General features: G+C 43.0%; 1 protein-coding gene across 4 annotated transcripts in view; it reads left to right on the forward strand.

Annotated features, from left to right (window-relative positions):
• mlphb (melanophilin b) overlaps window positions 1–17322 on the forward strand; it is a 47909-nt gene that overhangs the window by 21824 nt on the left and 8763 nt on the right. For 3 of the 4 annotated variants that reach the window (XM_034884932.1, XM_034884931.1, XM_034884933.1), the window contains exons 6-11: window positions 5062–5117; window positions 7595–7687; window positions 8654–8795; window positions 9352–9590; window positions 13383–13466; window positions 16647–16919. In XM_034884932.1, the coding sequence (XP_034740823.1) occupies window positions 5062–5117; window positions 7595–7687; window positions 8654–8795; window positions 9352–9590; window positions 13383–13466; window positions 16647–16919 (887 nt within the window). The remainder of the gene's footprint in view (window positions 1–5061; window positions 5118–7594; window positions 7688–8653; window positions 8796–9351; window positions 9591–13382; window positions 13467–16646; window positions 16920–17322) is intronic. The other variant, XM_034884934.1, reaches the window with a different exon arrangement.

Below are 17322 nucleotides of genomic sequence, written 5' to 3' on the forward strand. Positions count from 1 at the left end.
CTAAATGACTGATCTAAATCATAGGAAAAGGTCAGATATTGTTGACAGATACATTTTTGATTTTAATTATAAATTCTCTTTTCATTATTCTCTTCCTTGATTCAGCAGCAAATGTTTTCTTGTTTTTCCAAATCTCACCCCAAGCAGCCTTAACACAAGACTAAGAGCCCTATTTTAACGATTTAACAGTGTGAATGGCGCAGGTGCGTTTAGGGCGTGTCCAAATCCCCTTTTGCTAGTTTGACGGCAGAAAAAAGGGTCCGTGCGCCGGGCACATGGTTCAAAAGGGTTGTACTTATCGTCTTCATTAATTCATAGTTATTAGTTGGAGGCGCGGCAGTTCTGTATGGGATCTGCCGAAGGGGAAAGCACGCTGGTTCCTTTCTATCCACCTGGCGAATATCCACTCTCTGTTCCAACAAAATGGATGAACTGCTGCTCCTCAACAGAAGTAACTCGGACTTCTGTAGATCTGCTTTACCGAATCCCGGCTCACCCCGCACATCCCGCGTCGCGTACTTGAGCTCACAGGAAAAACAAGGCGAGGCGGACTCTGTCTCTACACAAACAAAGGTTGGTGTAAAGATGTCACAGGGCTGAAGAAATCGTGCAGCCCTCACTTAGAGACATTATTCATGAACTGTGAACCCTTTTATTCACCGCGGGAGTTCTACATTCCCCCTCCGGCCTGTGTTTGTGAGAAGTTAAAGCACCTGACCGACCAGATAACTACATCCTGACTCAGCCATGAACTTCCAAAGTATAGACAGCATATAAAGTGTCCCACCATGGACACTAACACACTGGACCACTGCTACACTACATTAAAGGACGCCTATCGCTCTGTCCCACGTGCAGCGTTGGGACTCTCTGATCATTGTCTGGTTCATCTTGTCCCGACATTTTGGCAGAAACTAAAATCTGCTAAACCTGTTGTAAAGGGCGTGAAAAGATGGTCCAATGAGTCAAAGCTGGATCTACAGGCCTGCTTTGACTGTACTGATGTGTTTTTGAGGCTAAAACCTTCTGCACATACAACTACCAAAAACCCTGGTTCACAGCAAGAATCAGGCAGCTCCGTCAGTCAAAGAGGAGGTCTTCAGAAGTGGGGAAAGAGTCCTGTGTAACCAGGCCAGGAACACACTGACCAAAGAGATCAAAGCAGCTAAGAGCAGCCATGCTAAAAAGCTGGAAAACAGCTTCTCAAACAGTGACCCTTGGTCAGTGTGGAGACTCCCAAACTACAAGAGACCACCCCCCAACACTGCTGAAGAGCTGAATGGTTTTTACTGTAGACTTGAAAAGCCCACAGTCATACCCCTCCCCCATGGCAACTCACACTTCAGTCACTATCACCTTCCCCCCCTCCCTCACCTGCCCTTACGATCTGTGAAGTGGATGTGCGCCAGCTCTTCCAGAAGCAGAAGACCAGAAAGGCTCCTGGCCCAGACGGTGTGTCACCACCTGCAGACCAGCTGGTCCACATCTTTCCTCAGATCTTCAACAGATCACTGGAGCTATCTGAAGTTCCCTCCTGCTTCAAACGCTCCACAAACATCCCAGTCCCCCAAAAACCCTCCCTCTCTGGACTAAATGACTACAGGCCTGTGGCCCTGACATCTGTAGTCACAAAGTCCTTTGAAAGACTGGTGTTGGCCCACCTGAAGGACATCACAGTCTCCTTGCTGGACACGCTGCAGTTTGCCTACAGGGCAACAGGTCAGTGGATGATGCAGTGAACTGCATTACATCCTGCAACACCTCAGCTCTCCAGGGGGCTTATGCAAGGATCCTGTTCGTGGACTTCAGCTCAGCGTTCAGTACCATCATCCCGGAGTTCAACACCATCATCCCGTACATCCTCAGCACCAAAATCTCCCAGCTCACTGTGCCAGCCTCCACCTGTCAGTGGATCACAAACCTCCTGAATGACAGCAGTCAGCAGGTGAGGCTGGGGAACATCACATCCAACCCCCCAGGGGTCTGTGCTCTCCCCACTTCTCTTCTCCCTCTACACAAATTACTGACCCATCTGTTAAACTCCTGAAGTTCACTGACGATCGGTCAGCGGCCTCATCTGGGATGGTGATGAGTCGGCCTACAGACAGGGCGTTGATCAGCTGGCTCCCTGGTCCAGTCAGCCCTGTGTCTGCTGTGGAATCCTTCAGGTTTCTGGGATCCACTACAGCCCAGGACCTAAAGTGGGAGCCCATCAATGACACCATCATCAAAAAGGCCAAGCAGAAGCTTGACTTCCTGCTCTATTGTGATTAGAGCTGTCTCTAATCAGTCTGTTTACTGGTTCCACTATGTATGTATTGTTTGTTTTGTATGAGTAAGAGCAATGTGAGCAATGTAATCCAAAGCAAAATTCCTTGTATGTGTCCTCATAACTGGCAAATAAAGCTGATTCTGATTCGGATTGTTCCCATCTTCTCCCCTAACAGTCGAGGCTGAATGGTATTAACGGCACTTTACTGTCAAAAAATGTCCAGATGTGTATGAGCCCTCTGCAGAGCCAGTCAGGGAGAGGCCACATGGTTTAAAACGATAGTTGTTCATGGGAAGTATTCCTGTTATTTGATCATTATCATTAGAGGCCGCTGGTACTGTTATTTTATATTGCATTTAGTGTGTTTTGTTTCCATTTGTGCATTTTTTCTGCAGATTATTTCTGAGTGATGTAAGTCTAATTCATGTTAGAAATGACCCAGAACTAGTGCAGTAACTGTTCATGGGTCTTTAATGCAATGTGCATAAGCCTAATCTGTAATGTTGTTGTTCTGCGTAATGTTTCCACTTTATCACTTTATCTGCCGATCTGAGAAACTCATTCTTGAACTTTTGCTTCTCGCAGTAGTTTTTGTTGTTCCCAGTCTCTCCTTCCTCTCCCTCTGTATTCAAGAGGGAACGTAGCAATGCAACTCACTCATAAACACTCTCATAAAAACCGGATGAAAAACACACGATGTTACTTGCTTTTGCCATCTTTCGCTGTGTTTGCTCTGATCTGCCAGATGGACATTAAAAGTGTTTTGCTGCATGACGTAACGTTTGCATCTTGCTGTGAAGACAAAAGTTAAATGTTAGAGTTACATAGGTGGTTTAAACGTGGAATTACTTACTCAGAATGGAGGACTTAGTCTGCATGATGCGACTCTTAGGTTTGCTCACAAATGCATGTGCATAGAGAAAAATAAGGCCGTCATTGACTAAAGAAATTCTTAGTCAACTAACACTTAGGGACCCTTCGGTGTTCATGGAATGGACCGCTGGAGGAAAATAGGGGAGGGTCATGTATTTAATTCTTTGTTGATGGCAGGGTCATCTAACTTTTGTGGTCTAGGTTGGAGGATCACCCAACTTTTGTTTTCATGAAAACCAAAAAATGTCAAAGTGGCTTGTTTGGTGCATATATTTCCATGTAGCTCCATTTAGCTACCCCCCGCCCCCCCACAATCGCTAGCAGATGAGTCTCTTCCTGTTTACTGAGCCAGACACATTGAGCTGTAGCTTTGTAGAGACCATGGGATTTCCCAAACTACATACATTTTGCCCACACATACAAACACAAAACTGCTGTGCTAGTTCCATCATGTTGTCACCCAGGGGGTCAGCCTCTCCTCTCTAAGCGTAGCTCCCATGGCTGTTTGGCTTCGTAGCATTAAAGTGGCGCCATGGGAGCTACGCTTACAGAGGACAGTCTTACCCCTTTTTTTAGAGGAGAAGGCGGAGTGAGGGAGGAGCCACAGACTGTGGGGCGGGACATACAGTCCATGGGTGGGAGCTGACTGTGACGTTAGCCCGGAGTTGGCAACGCTGCTTCACTCTTACTAGTCACGCTGCAATACACACTCACTGCCTATCTGGATCATAGACCGTTAGCAACAGGCCCTGTTGGTCCATTTCTTTAACTGTCTATGGTTGTAACTAAGACATCTGCTGAATAAATAATTCATTAGCCTGATTGCCTTACTGTTTAGTTCAAAAACATTGAAAACACCAGTGTAAGAAAACATAGCATACCAGACGCAAGCTTTAATTTTGAAAAGTCGGAGCTCGCTCGCGGACAGCACGAGCCGGCAGGGCATGAGACAGGAGGTCTCCAGGCTGCAGCCACACCCGACTCAAATATCCTTTTTGTTCCCGGTGATTATTTGTGAAATGGTGCAAATGACAGCCTTTTCGAGTCATTTGAGGAGGAAGGAGCGGCAGCACGCACGCTCCCAAACCGACGCTCGTCTGAGAAACAGAGCTTTACCTGTCTGCTAAGAATAATATATTATATTAATATATAATATACAAGGACTCAGAAGCCTAGTGACAAGTCCATAGCAACCAGTTCACATGTTGAATTTGTTATTACCCAGTGTGCTTTGCTGAATGGTCTCGATGTTGTATTGTTTAATTTGATGTGAATACTAGTTCAGAAGAGGAGTAACTTAGTATTTAAAGTCATGCAGTGATGCATGGAGTGTGCATTTAGTTTCCATACTTAATGTGTTTCCATAACAATGTTAGTGAGTAAATCTACTGATATCCCCCCCCATAACAGTAGAGTGTGATGTGTAATATGGGACAGCAGAGGTTAGGTCATATATGGTATGCCTGTAAATTACAATAAATTACTGTAAATAATTGTGAAGCGTATACCAGAATGGAAAGTGTAAGTATGTTGTTGAGAACAGATCATACTTCTTATTCTGATCATTTTTCGGGGTGTCATAAAAAACGTATTACAGGTTATGTCTTTTTTGACGAAAGATCCCAAACCCTGGGTGGCCCTTAAAAAAATAAGGAACAGTCTCTTACCAATTAGATGCTTTAATCCTCTGATGGGTCAAACTGAGTTTCTCTTCATGCAAGTGCACTACTTTTAATCTCCTGTTTGCCTTAAATGACTTAAAAACAAGTCATTCATGTTGAAAAAAGCATTATAGAGAGAAAGGCCAGACGACTGTATGTGTGCACTGCATCTCTTTTTAGAAATCACACATACTTTAATGTACATTGTCATTCAGTTGTTCTTAAAAAGCTTTTCATGTCTTCCTCCTTCATCAGTAAACGGATACAAGGAGCACAGTATGGACGGGACAGATCCTCACCACTACAAGGCGGTACGGCAACTCACTTTTTCATTTTTCACTACACTAGTACACGGGTATGATTTCCATGTGCTTCTGTTTGGATGGTCTAGTCTTTCTTTGCTTGTTGAGAACATTAAACTAATAGGCATCTTGCAGCTATTTCGTACATGCTTAACTTTTAGTGAGTTTGTGGCCAGCAGAAAGCATTCCAGCGATATGCATCGTGAAACAAGAAGCAGATATCAATTTGTACTCGGAGAGCAGAACATTAGTAGTTCTGGTGTTTATGTCCGCCTCGACACGTTTCTAACCCACAAGACAATACACTGTAAAACCTTTCACTGTAAATTTACTGTAAAATAACTCCCCTGCACTGCGATTAACGGTAAATACCTGTAATCTGCAACATTCTGCAGATAGTGCTGTAACATTATTATTTTCTCCCAGAATGCATTGCCACTTACGGCATGATCCTGTATAATATTAAAACAGTGAGATACTGTGAGATTTTATCTGTACATTTACATCAAAGCTTTACAGTGTACCTGATTCACTTCAGCTCCGGTTGTTTGTTTCCTGTTTCTTAACTGAAATATGCTTTAATGAGGGGATCGTCTGCAAAAAGGACAATTAAATGGACGTTCAAATCAGCATTTTGCATGCACATGTTTTGTGAAATGACTGAGTGTGTGTGAGCGTCTGCCGTTGTCATGCTGAGGGCTCGGTCCTCTGTTAAAAAGCAGGGGGGTTGTATATGTGATCTAGGCCAGGCGTCATGACCAACTGGAATGTCTTGACAGCTTGAGTCCAATAAGGTTAGGCACGGTAGACTTTTAGTAGTGTAGTGCATTGGCAGTGGTGTATTGTGGGTAAATACCAGGCTGTCACACATCATCACACACATGACAGAGTCAGCATAGGGTTGAAAGAGCCTCTGGTTCGAGTCCTGAGATTGTAAAAAAGGGTCTGGGAGTCCACTGGAATTCCTCATAAACCCAAGACTGTATTGTTTATACCCCCGTCTCTGTGTAATGAGGAGCTAACCGTTGTTTATTTTCAATCACTGCAGCAGCAGAGAAGAAGAAAATGTTGACAGGACTCTTGGGCTCTGCTGGGTCCTGGGCGCTTGGTCTTTGTTTCCAATGTGGCACACCAATTAAGGTTTTGTTATATATAAATACTGTATGATTGAATGGACTTTTGATGGATGCTACTAAAAGACTAAGTAATAGGAGACCAGGGGATTCCTTCCTCCCTTGTTTGATTTTCCCTTAGACAGAGTGCCCTCTACAGTTCCCAACAGGGTACTGCCCCCCTAACCCCCAAAAGACATGTATATATCCAGCAACCTAGGTTATTTAACATGTTACACTGGTCTGAATGACTCTTTTAATCATCTTGATAAAAGAAAATGTGTGTGTAACATATATTTTAAAAAAGAAAGATTTTAAACTTGTTTCCCAAGTTGTACAAAATCAAAGAAGGGAGCCACCGGCAATGACATTTGCTCAATTTGTACAGTGTGACTCCAAATTAAAGTAGAATTCCATCCAATTTTTATGTTAATCTTACTCGCTATGAATATGCGAGTACATTTGATTGAAAAAAAAACGACCTGAATCGGTGCAGACAACACTGAGCAGTTGTAGTTACGGTTACCATCTTCCACTGAGCTAAAAGGGCAGTTAATGGGGCAGGTTTTAGAGCCTATGTGACTCTTAACAGACACACAATGCAATGAATATGTCTGTACAACATAAACAGGGCCCTTACATAACATCAAGTTTGTCTGAGTTTTCAACTCAGACATTGTTTTAATTCACCTACCTTGTCTTGATCTTGCCAGTGGGTAGCTTGCCTGCTTAGCTGCTAGCTGTTAGCTGCTAGCTGCTAGCTGTTAGCTGCTATTGATAAGTTTATTCAGCCAGGTTTTTGTGAAAATCCTAACGCAGCAGTTCTGTGTGTATTTAAGGCTCATCCATTTTGTGTGTGATGGATCTATCTGGTGTTGGTGAGTAGGAGGCTTGGCAGTGTCGATCTGTGTGGTAGAGTCCTTAGCCGAGCAGCCGGCCTTCGTCCCCGCCTTCCTCGCCTCCCGCAGCCACCAACAATCCTCCGGTGGTGTGGTGGCTGTCCTCCATGCCTTTGTGGCAACAAATTATAGTTTATTTCCTCCTCAAATGTAGGTAATTCCATGTAGTTACATAGTTACTGATATGGTCATAACCACTACAGTTATACATTCAGAACAACAGTAGGCCTTGCTATGTTTTTATTGCTTTGTAATTATTTTGAGAGAAACAAACGGGCTAATGTTCTCCATAGTATATGATTGGTAAGTGGGTTACATTGTGCCTTATTATCCCAGTGTGAGAAGCATTTTTCTGTGGTGAGGAGTTCTGAATCGTTCCTCTCCTCCGTTCTTATTTTTACCTTTTCACTTTCCTCATCTTTCTCTCCTCTTTCCTCCATTTTGGTGGTGGTGTTTCCCTCTCTGCTCTCCAAAGATGAAAAAGGCCAAAAGGCGGCTACCCGTCGATCCCTTTGATTTTGAACTTGACTGTGACTACTCCATCAAATCGAGAGGACAGCCGAACCAGGTAGAAGCAGGACAACCCCAGAAACAGCTGTTACCCGTGCCAAACTAGTCTGCATGTCTCATCCAAGGGGCCCGTTGTCTGGTTCCTCTTTAGCCTGTTTCTGTTTTCTTTCTCTTCCAAACTTTGTCAAGAATATTTCCTTATTGTTGAGCATTGTCATTATCATTCTCATTTCTGGCCATAATTGTATCCTCATGTGCACGCTTGTGTTAGCTCAGACACTGAGACCTTGTGTCAGCTCATTAACAGAACGCTCTGACAACACAAAAGTTTACCAAACATCAAGAAACTCACGTGGCGTGAAACCAAGTCACATTGCCCGTGTGTCTATAGAGAACAATGGCAAAAGACTTTCCCCTCTTCAGTGGTTATATCATTAACTAAATGTGATGAACTGGGAAAATGAAAGTTGTTGCATTATTGGCCATGATTGACATTACAAAGCACCACCACACCAGACTGATGCCAGTAAAACACTGAATGAAGGGGTTGGTTTCCGCAGTTCTGACTTTATAAACATAAATAAATTTGATCATAACATGTATCAAAATTGTATGAAATAATTCACTGCTGTGCTACCACTTGACCCAGTTCTACTTATTATTTCATTGTAGCACACTGTGCTTTATCTTTGTTTTTATTTTATTTATTTTTTATTTATATTATTAATTTAATTTGCATGCAGAGAATGAATAAGAATGTCTGCCACCATTAACAATTACTCTGTCGCTGATAACTAAATCTACCTAATGCAATTACTAATTTTGAGGGTTCTCTTAAAATCTGAAATGAGTTTGTGAAGCCACAGTACTTTGGCTTGTAATATTTCTGACTCTCCCTTTATTAAATCATACTTATATGACAACCCTAATGTCTTCACCTACCTTCTTTCTTCAAAGTTTCTAGTATCATTAGCTCCTACTGATTAACAGAATAGCACTCACCAGTCTCCGTCCTCCTTCCTAGGCCCCGGTCTCCCGAGACATCATGGACATGGATGCAGGTGAGAGGGAGTCCATGCTCGCTGAGGCCGACATGGCCTCGGTTTTCCACCAGATTTTGGAGGACCAGTGCAAAGTTCAGGACCTGGGAATGGTTCCACAGCAAGGTAAAGAAAGGAGAAAGTACAAACAAACTTTTACTAAAGTACATGGGGAGGAAAACAGCAAATGCATATGTACAGCATGTACTCCATGTGTTTTATGTTTCTATTTATTTAGCTGACATTACTCTGTGAGGGACTTGGTTTACACAATTAGCCTGTTAGCTAGCTAGTTAGATAAATAGCTAATTTCCAATTTCTCTGTTGTTTAGTGTATATAATATTGTCTTTGATAACTCTGTATAGCCAGTTAGTGGTGCCATGGTGTGTGTGCACTAATGAGCTACATGGCTAATGTTAGTTTAGGTATAATGTGTGTACTTCATAATTCTTACTTCCCAAATCTGGGAAATGAAGTGGAGACGCTTCATCTATCATTTTACACAGTCTTTGGTCAATATAGCATGCACTGAGGAATTTATTCCTTCAATCGACTACATTTACCATCAACATGGATTGGATATCCACATAAAAAGTACCACGTTTCTCTTAACTGCTGAAGAAAACTGTGAAATCAGCTTTGCTGGCTGTATTTCCTGATTTACTCTTGTATTGTCTTTAGATGACCTTGCGTACCCAGACAACCAAACTATTCCCTCTCGCTCCGTGTCCCGGCTCAGCTACTCGTCGTGGGGCAGCGGCGGTGCTTGGGGCCCCCCGGGCAGCAGCAGCTATCTGCCCGGCCCCGAAGACTCCGAGGAGGAAGACCAGCACAAGCTCTTCCCTCTCTACCAGTCTCACCTGGGCCTCTGCAGCCACACCTCCCAGGAGAGCCTGAACTCAGCCAACCCTCCACCACAGGTCTTTCACATCATTCACTGTATCTGTTAATCATAATATGAAATCCTAATTGCATTACACTGATTTGGCAGATGGCTTTGAGACACACAAATCCAGTGTTTCCTGACGTTTCCTGAAGCAGCCTATTAAAGGGTTGGTAATGTTTGTAAGATTTGAAAGCGCCATTTCCTCTGTCTAACCCCCTATAATGGTTGTTTGACACTGATCCTTAAGGTCTCCTAATAGTGTATGTAACATTGTTTAGGATGAAAATGGCCCGGTTGGTGTTCTATGGACATTTATGCATCCTTGTGTTTTGGCCCTATTTGGAAAGAGAGCTTTTCTTCATAAAATTCTTCAAATATGGTATGCTCATGAATATTTAGATGAGCTGCACACTGATTGGTTGAGCAAGCCACATACACATACATTGGAGAGGAGGCAGCGGGTCTCCTAATTCAGACACTCCAATGTTATACATTGTTCATCTGTTATTTAGTTACTGCATTTTCAGTTGACGTCAACTGTTAGCTTTGTTGAGACGCCAATGGGATTTCTAGGTTGTGTGTACAGTATGTCCTAACTACCCACCAAACTGTCGTTATTCAACTACGACAAGGTAAAATCGGATTGTATTCCATCATGCCTTTAAATACCCCAGCCTTGGAATCAAATCAATTAAAAAGGTTGACTTGTCTGTCTATTAGATGTTTAGACTTTTCCTTTTCCAGATAGTTTATTCAGGGGTAGAAAGGACAGTTCTGAAGACTTCAGTTAGCAACATTCAACCATGTTGTCTTGCTCTGATCTCACTGCAACATGCCGCGTTGGAGGGTTTTTGATTCATTAAAATGGGCAATAAAGGGAGAGCTAAGATACATAAACAAAACGATAAACTTAGTTTTGCTCTGTTTAGGCTATAAGAAAGGAAAAACGTGATAGTCACCATAATTAATGGTAGTATAGAGTCACATTTCTTACACCTAACTTTTTATTCAAGGTCTTTATAGCAGCTAATGTCACACACACACACACACAGACACACACAGACACACACGTTCATCAGACTGACATGTTGAGTGATGCGGGGGATACAGCTGCTACATCAGAGACAGGTTACATACATTACATCTGTGTCTATTTGCGTGATGGCATACTCAGTCCCTGGAAAGGATCCCGGGGACTGTTGCTGTTCTGTTGATGGGGAGCAGATAAACAACAGACTTTGTTATCCATTAGTTAGGCTGACTTTAAGTGGGCTGCATTTCTTACTGCTGTCAGAAACCAGTGAGTCATTGAGTTAATTCTGACCCGCTGTGGACTTTCTTAATGTTTAATTTTTACTTATTGAGGTGAAGCTCGGACTAACCAAATCCAAAGATGTTCTTTGTAGTTATTTAAGATAAGGAATATGAAAACAGATGGGTTTAAGCTCTGTTGTGGAAGGCAGCCATGACAAGAAAAGTTGTTATCAGTCCCACCTGGCCCTGTGCTGATGTCCACCTTTGATATCTGGTATCATGGCAAATCCATCTCACAGCTGGGCAACCCGCTGGGAGACAAAAACAGGATGCTGCAGAAAACAAGCAGCCTGAAAATCTGGCTTTCAGCCATCAAATACAGCCGTGATGTTTGTCTTTGGTGCCGAGGTCCAAGCTCATCACACGCCAGTTACTCATCCTGCAGTCGAGTGTCACCTACGGTCCCTCTGATTCTGGTTTGGAAAGCATTCAAGCAACAAGTGACGTATTCAGTTTGATTACGCTTGTGGAACAAGACATGTAGATGAGTCGGTGCACAGGGTACATGTGTGGCAAAAACGGTGTAGAGCGGTGTTAACAGCATGGAGAAACATAACAAATGTGGAGGCTTCACTGCTCACTGAATGGTTTGAAGTCCAGATCCATATCTCAATCCAACTGAAGGAGTAGACTGAGGTAAAATACCAAGGCAAGGCAAGGCAGCTTTATCTGTAGTGCACATTTCAGCAACAGGGCAATTCAAAGTGCTTTACACAGAATCAGTTAAACAACCACTTAACCCCAACCACTTAACCCCAACCCCTTAACCCCAACCCCTTAACCCTAACCCCCTAACCCTAACCCCTTAACCCTAACCCCCTAACCCTTACCCCTGACCCCTTAACCCTAACCCCTTAACCTTAACCCTAACCCTAACCCTTACCCCTTACCCCTAACCCTAACCCCCTAACCCTAACCCCTTAACCCTAACCCCTTAACCCCTTAACCCTAACCCCTTAACCCTAACCCCCTAACCCTAACCCACTTGAGACTACCTTCCCACTAACTAGTCCATGTTAGTGCTGCCTTTCACCCTCAGTGTCTCTACCCTTCACGACTCTATGTTTAGAGACGTTACCTTTCGTCTCCTTGGACTCTTCTTCACACTAATTAAGACGATCTAGTGCTGCCTTTCGTTGGAGGCGGAGCCCCAGTCATTCTTTTGAGAATTACTCAGTGGCGCATGAAGCCAAAAATGTTCAACTTCCACTCATTAAAATGACCCTGATGATTTGCACTCCCTCCCCACTGTGTGGGCCGTAGAGCAGGCGCACTAGACCTCCATCAGCCTGCTTGGCTACATCTGGTTTAGTGCCTCACTAACTTGAACAGGGAAATCCTAGATGTAAGGGTTAGAGAGGCAAGATTTTAACATCAACTTCAGCAAAGATGCCTTCTGTCTGGTGACTGTCAGCTTGACTTCCTGATTCATAAAGGACTCTTCCTGTACCAGAGACCACATTTTGAACAGACTGACCCAATTATTGAAAGCATTTTGTTCCCTAGTATAGCTTTTAGTCGATTTCTGACCACATTTACTCTCTTTTCATCTGGACTGTTGTGGCGTCATCCGAGTCATTTTAGAGCTGACCTCTCAATTACAGTGGAATCCCATTTGGGGACGATGTGCTTTGGCTCGTAGCTCAGACTCGACTCATGATGTGGTTTGATGTGTTCAGTCTGAGTGGAATTGATACCATATGACATGCTGTTACTTAAGAGTGTGATTTCACCAGTATCTTTAAATCTATAAACGGTGCTGCACATCCTGTTTTGAAGAAACTAATAATACATGTGTGATAACTTGTTCCACCACGCCCGAAGATTAACACCCAATCACTATTAAGGAGGCTTTGCGATCAATCCGTCAAACTAGGCAGTGCTGATCAAATATGAAACAATATTCTGGTACAGCATTGCCTTTTTTTCTCCTCAAAGAAATGTATTTTAGTGGCTGTAAAATGAAAGTGCTTGTTACCAAGTTGAGCCAAAAGCAAGCACCATCACCGTCTGGAGCTATTTATCTCATTTTACAGCCAAACAGCACACTAAAACATGTTGCTGAAAACATTTGAGGAGAGAAAAAGGCAATGCAATAACCAAATTTGATTCATAATTGATCAGCGCAAGTTTGACAGTTTGATTGCAGTTCACAAGCTATAATTGACACTGCGTCAAGAGACATCTCGCCTCTGATTGGATGGGCTGTTTATGCCTCAGGAGCATTAGGAGAAGGCAAAGGAACATGTTCTTTTCACAGATGATCTGATTCATGTAGCACTGTTACTACATGGTGACAGTTTGAGCAAAAATGAAAAAAAAAAATTTAAAGTTACCAACTGCAGCTTTAAAGCTACAGCGCATAGTTTCTGTTTCCATGATCGGCCTACCATAAATGTTCTTTATGCCTCTGAAATCCCACTATCTTCTCTTTGGTAACGTCTCTTTCTTCATTACATCCTGGTTTCATGATCCGACTGTAGCCTCCCTGACTCTTCCTGTCTCCCCCCAGATCCCTGACCTGGACAGACGCATGTCCGCCATCGAGACCTTCCTGAACCACTTAGAGCAGAAGGTCACCTCGACGTACGACGAGGTAAATCCATTAAATATCCCTCTGCAGTTGCCAAATAATTATCACAATCATCATTATCAAACCTCCGGCCAGCTGTTGCAGAAAGAAGCTTTGGGAATTACATGAGGATAATTAGAATTTAAACCAAAAACATTCAAAAAGCTGGCAAGAACCATGGCAACCGGGACTGTGGTAAGTCCTTTGTTTCCAGCTGGTCTCGTTACATATGACGTAACGCAGAAAGAAAACAATAGGGTGATCCGAAATTTCAGTTTTCTTAAACTACACATGAAAAATGAACCTTGCACTTTACTGGCCACAGACGTGCATGTTCCTGAGCAAACACATGATCTCACAACGTCCGGTCCCATTCCTCAGACGGCACCTTCTTCTGCGCACACAGCTGATGTTAATTAAAGTCTGAGGATTGACATGGATATATGGGGTGTTTGGTCTTATCTTATCTGACTACCCTGGATGACCCCTGAGTGGCTGCCATGTGTCCTGAGGCTTTGGCTGGAGCTCTTCTATAATGTGGGACGTCTGCTCAGCACTTTGTATTTCTTTGTAGTTGTTCCTCCTGCTTGCACGTTTAGAAGAGTGAACCGTGATGTCTTTGTTGTAAATAGTTGTTTGCAAGATTAGATCATTATTGGCTCTAGTCTTTTTAAAGTAATAATCCTGAAGATTTATATATATATACAGTATATAAATGTATATAAACATATATGCGCCCTTGGTTGGTCCAGTGGTTGGTTCAGAGATGGTCAGTGGAGTTAACCCAATAGACTAACTCTTAAACTCCCTAAATGAGAAAAGTAAATGAGAAAAAAAGAAGATGAAAGAGAGATGTCTACCGACTGGCACCACACAGTCTACACTGTTTGGATCTAATAAACACGCCTTCTTATCGCCACAGGTGACACTGTTTGGATCTAATAAACACGCCTTCTTATCGCCACAGGTGACACTGTTTGGATCTAATAAACACGCCTTCTTATCACCACAGGTGACACTGTTTGGATCTAATAAACACGCCTTCTTATCACCACAGGTGACACTGTTTGGATCTAATAAACACGCCTTCTTATCGCCACAGGTGACACTGTTTGGATCTAATAAACACGCTTTCTTATCGCCACAGTCTACACTGTTTGGATCTAATAAACATGCCTTCTTATCGCCACAGTCTACACTGTTTGGGTCTAATAAACACGCCTTCTTATCGCCACAGTCTACACTGTTTGGGTCTAATAAACACGCCTTCTTATCGCCACTGGTGACACTGTTATTGCCAAAAAGAACAAAACAGATCTTTGGGATTGTAACTTTAAGGGACAGCGGACGTAAAATAGCCTTTTGGCTAATTCTGGCACCTTTCACATTTTATATGTATTATTAGTGTGCATTGTCCCTGTTAAAAGAACATGAAATTAAATTAAGGGCATTGTTGCTAATGATAAAACTAAATAAAATGATGGCAACCCCAAAGCTACACTAATCAGTATTTGTTTTTTAAACAAACGCCCAAAACAAGTAAGTGTAAAGTGAAAAAAGCTGCTCTGAATAACAAACACATGTCAAAATTATAAAATTATAATAATATGTCAGTGTCATGTTTACACCTTTTATGGCCCCTAGTGGCCAAAAAATATATATATATAAATCAAAGCAGCTTTTATATGAACCCTTTCAATGTAGTTTCAACTGTTCAAACTTGTGAGTGCATGTGAAGAAAGGATCTGGTCGGCAGGTTAAGAGACGTGTCACCTGTGAGTTCATTTATTGGACTATTTTGCTTTAAGAAGATTCATATTTTTCCTCGTAATAACAATGAGTTTGGCTTTTTTGCAGCTCATTGTTCAATAATTGTGATAATGAAGAGAACACCCAGTTGCTCCAATGGATCCTCCACTCATCAACAGCCAAGTCTTGTTTGGGTTTGGCGTCTGTTTTTAATTGGGTCATTTTGAAATCCACACTAATCAGAGAATGAGTCAACCCACAAAAACAGCAAACCGTAAACCAGCACAGAATTGAAGCTCGTCTGGTAATTAGTAGCTATCCTGCTTCAAATGAGAGCAATAATGGGTAGACTCATGCTTTCCCTCTCTGTTGTGGCAAAGCACAGCTTAAATCAATGTGCATGTAGCACATGTTCTGCTGGTGTCGGGGTGCAGTCTGCACGCAACACGTCTGTGTTAAGGTCCACAGAGACCGGAGAGTTCTCACACTTTCATGCATTCATCCATCCATGCATCCATCCATCCATCCATCCATCCATCCACACATCCATCCATCCATCCATCCATCCATCCATGCATCCATCCATCCATGCATCCATGCATCCATCCATCCATCCATCCACACATCCATCCATCCATCCATCCATTGATCCAGAACTTCTAGTTATCTGTTTCAGATCCCAGGTGTGTCAGTTGCAAGATGTTGTTGATGTGCAGAATGCAGCTGTTCAAGTCAGCAGTTTAGTTTTGTTTATCGTTTGCTAAACACCGCCCTACTTGTTGCTGTTGCTACGTCTGTTCTCAAACTGCACACATGCAGTTTACAGTGAGGACACTGGCTCCAAAATCGCAGCAGTTGTTGGAACAATGAGCCTTCGAATCCACACATAAAGCCGACTTCTTTTGTGTTAGCCAATGAACTGTTGCTAGCATGTTCTATTAGCTGTAGCTACCTAGCTACTTAACAGTTCCTCTTTGGTTTGTGTTTGTGTCTTTTTCTAAAAATGGGTAGACTGTTTACAGATGGCATTTAAGGTTTTCTGCTGACTTGTTTTAAACAAGAAATAAAAGTGACAAAAGTGTCATATATGTGCACATGATGGCTACATGGCTATATCATGCTCATAGACTGATGCTAAAACTACACACCCCAGGCAAAAGTCAGTCTCCAGCTGATGATCCTTAAAAGACACGTAGCTTAAATATAGCAGCTTTATTGTTCTGGCAGGGTGAAGCTAGTAAGCTAGTAATTTCCCTTGCAGGATTAATAAAATATAAATTATTTATTATAAACCTTAGTATGATAGTACAGTATAAAAATGTAATTACTCTGTTTTTCGCAGTGCTAAACCACTGAGGCGCCGTGGCACTGCTTTCCCTCAAGCAATGCAATTTAAACCAAGCAAAGACACAAAATATAAAGTTTGAATGAAGGATGTTCTCTGTGTTCCCACAGAGCAGCCCGGCTCCTCCGACTCCAAACAGCTCCTCTCCTCCTCCTCAGTGTGAGGAAGTGGACTTAGAGGAGCAGCAACTGAGACAGAAGCTGCATGAGATGACGGACAACATCAGTGACCACGGTCTGACCTCTGATGAGGACGAGATCCCAGCGTGGAGGAGCCCAGAGGGGGATGCCAAGCCCAGCAGGATACCTACCACCAGACCCACATCCAGAACAAGTATCCTTCTCTGCAGACTGGAGGAAGAGCGGCCCCAGCTGACTCAGAAGGTACACGTATCAGAAGACAGTTGACTGCTTTACCCTGGCCGATGGGTTGGCGGGGAGGGTTACTGGTAGTCCCGTTATAGTCTTGCCTTGCCAGACCCTCCGCCACAGCGCTGTGAAGCAGGGTCTGGCTAGTCCTCACAGCATTCCTGGATGGGAGAAATGTGCTCAGGTTTATTGGCATTTCTTTAAACCAATCAGAATCGTCTTGGGGGTTGTTAATTTCCAGATGGACCAATGGTCCCTCTGCTAACTAGCCTCGGTAAAGGAACTTGTTTTGGTGGAACATGTGTACGTTCAAAAGTATTTTTAGTCGTCAACAGAAACTGTAGTCCAGCTAGCTGTCTGGATTTACCCTGCAGAGATCTGAGGACCAGGTAACCATAGTCCTCAGATTGGACAGATA

This window comes from Etheostoma cragini, chromosome 11, assembly GCF_013103735.1.
Source record: "Etheostoma cragini isolate CJK2018 chromosome 11, CSU_Ecrag_1.0, whole genome shotgun sequence".
NCBI lineage: Eukaryota > Metazoa > Chordata > Actinopteri > Perciformes > Percidae > Etheostoma > Etheostoma cragini.